Genomic DNA, 6,218 nt, shown 5'->3' with positions numbered 1-6,218 from the left:
CACACACACACACACACACACACACACACACACACACACACACACACACACACACACACACATTAATTATGGATCAAATTAAATCAATTTGAATTTATTTTATTTTATCTTGAATTTTTCGTGATTGATTTTCATTGACCTTCAATCTAATCCGAAGAGAGTAATATCAATTTACCTCGATGTGATACCTTTATCGAGAATTCTCTCATTTACATACAAGTGTGCAGTGAGGTGTCCATTTAGATCGCGAGAACTTTAAATCTCCCAATACTCTTTCTCTACTACCGCTTATTGTTATTGCTGGAGCGCAACGCGGTTTTACAACAATATTTTCTTATTGAAATCGCTTCGCTGTTGTGGAAAATACATTCCCGTTTATATAAACGTTTACACGGAGCTTCGATATTCCACCACGCATAAATATTAAAGCCCGTCGATCGTTTAGAAATTTTGAAACGCGTCGCGTTTGAAACTTTTTGCTCAGCGGTTTTCCGGATATAGGATAGGAGAGCTTATGAGTGAATCAATTCAATCAATTCAGAATAATTGCACCGATATGAATTAAATTTAATTATAAATTTTATTTAAAATAATAAAAAATTTGTTTTTAATTTTTTATTTTATATATTTACAGTTTTTTTTTTTAATCGAGTCCTCAATTATTATCTTCGATTATTACATGTGGTTACATCACATTCGGATTTACCATTTATTAATTCTTTTTTTCTTTTGCATCGAACGCAAATCTTGACTTTCCCGTTTTTTTCCTCCTTAATCTTCCAAAACGGCACTTTTTGTCACGTGGTTTTCTACGAGAATCAAATGCGGTGTTTACTTCGACAATCCTGAGAATTTCAATGGGATTCAGGCTGAATCGGCTGCGTTCCGACGAGCCGATAATCAACACGAGTACCGTCATGAATTTGCGGAAGGATGTGGCTCTCAGCAGATATGCGGCGCCGTGGCCATACCGGAAGAACGGCGGGCCGAATGAATTCACATCGCACATGTAGTAAGCTCCACAGAACTTGAAGAGACCAAGACAGGCGTTCTCGCATGTCAGTACGGCGAAGTGATAACTCGAGAATACTCGCTCCAGTGTCTTCCACAAGCACTCGTCCGATTCAGCGTACAATCTGCCGCTAACGGCCGGCAGCATCCGAGCCTCGAATACAATCTCACCGATATCGAAACAATTGGAGAGGTACTTAAACGAATTATTAGCATCTTCATTGCTGGCAGACTTGAGCTCGGCTTCATGCTTGCTGTGCGTGTAATAACGATCTCCGCACACGACGATCGCGTCGAGAGTCTTCGGGGTCCAATATTCCGGCGCCATAATCCTAGTCATGCCAGCACACACTACGTAACAAGCGTACGTCTGCATACCGCGGTTCGCCTCGTCGAACATATCGTCAGTTATGTGTATTTCGCCCCACAGGGAGAACAGTCTGTTGGGTTCTTCCGTGTAGTATTGATGCCATCTCGCTTTACCGGCGGCAATGACCTCAGTCGAGCCTGGTCTCTTCCGGCTCGTGGACGCGCATTTGCCCCAGGTCATCGGTCGGTAACGTTTCAGCCATATAGCTCTCTCCCTTGGTTCCCTCGGATCGCCGTCCTCATCCTCTTCTAGATCGGTCTCGTCTTCTTCATCTTCGATCTCAAGCGTATCCGACGGACATTCATCGATGCATCGAGGCTGTTTGCATATCCCGCGTTTCAGTAACTTTAGATTATCCAGCTGACAGCAGCGGAAAGACACGTGGAAAAGCTGAACGTCGATGTAAACGTTCTCCTTATTCTCTTCATAATTGAATTGATGATCGAATTGCGATTTCTCCTCCACGAAGGCGTGAGCTCTCAACATAAGGATCATTAGGTGTCTTCGTAACGAATCCTTGGAACAGAACTTCACGATGCAGGCGAAACCGTCTTCTTCTTGCCAGAAGCCATATTCATTGCATCGGTAGGGATTATACAGATACCAAAACAGACCATCCTGCCAAAAGGCCAATGAAAATCTGATTGTGCGCAAAATATAGTCACGATACCCTGTGATCATTTGGTCGAGCCACTGCTCGAGCTCTTTCGGCGAGTCGTCCTTGTGAACGGGCACGTAATCTGAATTGGTAACCTTCTCATAGCCGAGTTCCACCTCGACTTGCAGAGGATCCTTCCTACTTAACATAATCTGCGATTTCACATCGTACTCTTTATACAAAATGTCAACGTTCTGCGCCACGACATCTTTCATTTCCCCGATCAATTCTACTTCGACGCTGTATTTGTAATTGTATACTACAACGTCATCTAGACGCTGCTTTGCCTTCACGTTGATCGAGCCGATGTGGGTGAAGAGCATCCAGGCATGATCGTAGATGTAATCGATATTAGCGCTCCGTACGTATTTGTATCTTCCATGCAAATAATGTCGTTTTTAAAAGAAATGATAGTTTTGAATGGATTCTAAACTCTCATAAAAGTATAATACAGTTAAATTCTCATTCTTCCAATGCGAGATGTTAAAATTACATAACGCTTAACTCAAATTTCATGCACCTATCCTTTTACCTTGATGAAAGTTTTCTTTCCAAATAAATTTTGAATAGAAGAAGCAAATCTCGAATTGATTGGACAGAGAAACGAAATAATTTAATTTGCTTTTAAATAAATTAATTAAGTAGAATAAGTATAAAAAGTTAATTAATTAAGTATAAAAAGAAGTATCTTTTTGAGTGTAAAGTCTTTTTTTTGAGTATAAGAATAATCAAAACGCATCAAAATATATTAAAATATTTCATATGTTTCGATTGAAACGTATGGAACATTTTCAGCAAGTTGACGTAACTTTTCGTAGTTTTGATATTTAAAATGATAAATATCGTCAGGTTGTTTGCTAAGATTATTGTTTCGATTATCCTGCTTGGCATATCAATACCTGAGCTGAGTTTTCGCTAATAATGCCACAATCGCTTGATAAAAGCAGAACTTCCAAGTGTTCCTGCGCTCTCGCAGTGTGCTAATTTCCAATAAATGCATACCCTTCAGTCCACGAAGAACCACATAGGCATAAACACGCTTAGATGGCAACTTCACAATCATGTAATCACCGTCAACCAAACCGGGATGGTCGCCAACCGCGCGATCCACCAATAATTTCAATTTTGATTTCAAATATGATACTGGCACACGTATATGACCTAGTTCTTTGCGATTAGCAAAGTCGCTCCTCTGTTGATTTTGAAGAAATTTGTCTTTGTCATCGTCCGTTAGGTCATAGAGGAAAATGTTTCTTTGTTTCCTTTGTCTTTCCTTGTCACATTCTTTTTCCAGCCTGATAACTGCATCTCGTGCAAAGAGCGGCGATACACTCGGCCATAATCTTCCGCTTCCATTTTTCAACATCTTTCGATGTATCTTTGTCTGCAGAAAATATCGTAAATTTACAGAACTTCGTATATGTGTCCGCAATGTAAAGAATAATATAGAGTTAACGAAGTAAATCAAATAATGATCTTTGCATTAGTTATACAATCTTAATAAGACTTCGTTGAGAGAAATATTTTGTATGATATGTAATTTACAAAAACTTGTTTACTTTTTAATTAAAAAACTTTATTGTTTTAACCAGAATTTAATTAAAATAATCAAATTTTGATTAGAACAATAACATTTTTTAATTAAAAAGTAAGAAAATTTTTGTAAGTCACGTATAAAAAACATTTCTCTCAGTTCTGCAGAGATGTGATAAAAGAAACGTAAAAAAATATGCAAATAAAATTAAATCAAGAATAATTTGAGCTTGGCATCATTCGTTTCTAACCGGCTGCTTCGCCTTCATGCTTCTCCAGATTCGCGTCGTTCCGCATCGACCTAATCCAACAGTCGTCTTAGTCCGATGCTCGTGCTCGAAGCTGCTGAGCGGAAAGCACTTGATAGTTTCCGTGTTAGATAGTCTCGTGATGTCGGACATTGCTTTCCGTTTATTTTTTTCTCCCGGATTCGACTTTGATATATATGATGCTTCGTGCAAATTCATCAACCTCATGATGTCGGACATTGCTTTCCGTTTGTCTTTTTCCCCCGGATTCGACTCTGATCTACATGATACTTCGTGCAAATTCATCAGTCTATCTATCTAAATGAAAGATAATATTCGCAATTCAGGAAAAGGATCCTCACGCGTCCCTTACGATTTCATTCTGCTAGCAGACCCTTCGTCCATCCAAGATTTGTTCTTCTTAATGTCTTCATTCGTTTCATCATCATCAGTTCTCTTATAAGATATTTGATCATCGCTCGTCACACCTTCCGTACTAGACTCCAAAAAGTCGCTGGTAACCATCTCATCTTCGGTTTGATTTTCTGATTTCGGCACGTTTTGGCGAAATTGAATTAAATCGGATATCTTATGATATAATTTTTTAGCCATAATATTACGCAATTATAAAAGTTTAGTTATGGGGTTGCAACTAGGATTGATATCTGTGTGTGTCTACGTATTTGACTAATTTAATGTATTAGACTTTCGAGACTTAAAATGTGCCGATGCAACGGGAATATTAATGTGTCGGGAATATTAATTGTCGATGTAAAATATCACGCATTGCAATTTTGACATCAAACATAACCGCCGTGCGAGACAGCAAAGACAACTTCACGCAATACGAACATACATATATTTGACTCACAGACATAAAAAGATGTCTGACTTTAGTTTTTTAACAATCTTGCTTTAAGAGGCTTTAAGTCATAAGTTAAAAGAGATTAAATGACAATAATTTCTATCTTTAAACTGTTTTTGCTTTCGACTTTAACTCTTAGATTTAAGCAAATTGAGCAAAACTCAATTCTTACGGCCTAAAGACATAAGTTCTAAAGCCGATATATCGTCACTTATAACTTACAGCTTACAGCCTCTTAAAGTAAGGTTGTGAACTTAGCTCCATGTCGATTGTTTGGATCCACTTGATGTCCTTTAAAAAAAGAAGAAACGTATAATATATAAATATAATTATGAGTTTGTAATAATATTATTACTCTCTCTTTCTCTCTCTCTCTCTCTCTCTCTCTCTCTCTCTCTCTCTCTCTCTCTCTCTCTCTCTCTCTCTCTCTCTCTCTCTCTCTCTCTCTCTCTGGTGACAATTGCTCTAAACACATAACTATTGTACCTTCCAATAGACTTCTTTGGAACAAATCCGCTCGGATATGATCCGGATTCAAAGTGAGAGAAAGGGGAGAGGGGGCAAACACTCGAAAATGGCTGGTTTGAATTTGTATAGGCCCTCGGAAGACCGCAGAGAGACAAGAGGGTTCCTCGAGAGAACACAGGACGGCTTCCTGAAGCTGAAAAAATACCGGGTACCCGATTGGGCGGGGTGAAGGGGCGCGTAGCCTCGATTTATCCCGTTTCGTTCGCGTACGATTTTGTAATTATTTTACTGCCGGCGCAGACGAAGCCCTAGGAACGGCAGGCAGGCAATCTCGAACGCGCGAAGCCCGCCGGTGACGCAAGATTTTCAAAGTGTTTATAAAATTATGGGAGCGCGATACCACCGCGCGCGCGACCGAAATAACGCGAAACCGTACGATCATACCGGCCCGTTCCGTATTCAAATCATTATTGGATTTGGGAGCCCTGCTCGTGCACGGATGACGAACAAATAAATCGTATTTTCGAATGCGGCAAAGTCGACGCCGCGCCGTGATTCCGTGATCGGCGGAAGTGCCGAGATCGTTTCTCCAAAACAAGCTTTAGACTCTCCCATCCTTCCGCGTTCCTTCGGGCCGACGCCTTTCAGACTCGAAAGATCCGAACAGCTTAAGATTAAAGTCTGAAATCACGCGAATCACGCTGGAAAAATTCTGAGCACTGATCGAAAATTAAAAATTACGAATTTTTAAATGATCGAGAGTTTCGTGTTTTTATTTATTATGTGTTTATTAAATTCATTTTTTATTTTATGATACATATTTCAATCTTTTTTTCAGATCTCGCTAGATTTAAAACGTATATTTATGGATATAATTAAGGTTCCCAAACTTACTGTCAGTACTGAGAATCTACAGTGCTCTTTAAATTCTTTGGAGTGGAATCTCAATTTAAAGAGTGAAAATTAAATCAATCTTGGAAAAAATGGTTCAATTCTCAGTCTCTTTAAGAGTGAATTTTACTCTAAAAATGTAGAATGCACGTAGACATATAAATAACAGATTTT

General features: G+C 39.1%; 1 protein-coding gene across 1 annotated transcript; it reads right to left on the bottom strand.

Moving 5' to 3' along the window:
* Positions 1–712: 712 nt before the first annotated feature.
* LOC108684573 lies at positions 713–4,345 on the bottom strand. The gene is made up of 4 exons (XM_018188962.1): positions 4,194–4,345; positions 3,824–4,100; positions 2,939–3,423; positions 713–2,414 (listed from the first exon to the last, which is right to left on the bottom strand). Exons 1-4 carry the CDS (start codon positions 4,343–4,345, stop codon positions 713–715), a joined length of 2,616 nt encoding a protein of 871 aa, XP_018044451.1.
* Between the last annotated feature and the right edge of the window lie 1,873 nt (positions 4,346–6,218).

Source organism: Atta colombica, unplaced genomic scaffold (assembly GCF_001594045.1).
Source record: "Atta colombica isolate Treedump-2 unplaced genomic scaffold, Acol1.0 scaffold136, whole genome shotgun sequence".
Lineage (NCBI taxonomy): Eukaryota > Metazoa > Arthropoda > Insecta > Hymenoptera > Formicidae > Atta > Atta colombica.
The sequence above is the reverse complement of the archived record's forward strand: the minus strand, read 5'-3'. Positions and strand labels throughout refer to the sequence as shown.

What these genes read in the sequence shown, in the direction of transcription:
- LOC108684573 (XM_018188962.1), bottom strand. Translation starts at nt 4,345, where the DNA reads ATGGTTACCAGCGACTTTTTGGAGTCTAGTACGGAAGGTGTGACGAGC. An exon ending in TCTGCTAGCAGAATGAAATC is followed by an intron (nt 4,101 to 4,193) that starts GTAAGGGACGCG and finishes AGTATCATGTAG; the next exon opens with ATCAGAGTCGAATCCGGGGG. An exon ending in GCATGAAGGCGAAGCAGCCG is followed by an intron (nt 3,424 to 3,823) that starts GTTAGAAACGAA and finishes TATTTTCTGCAG; the next exon opens with ACAAAGATACATCGAAAGAT.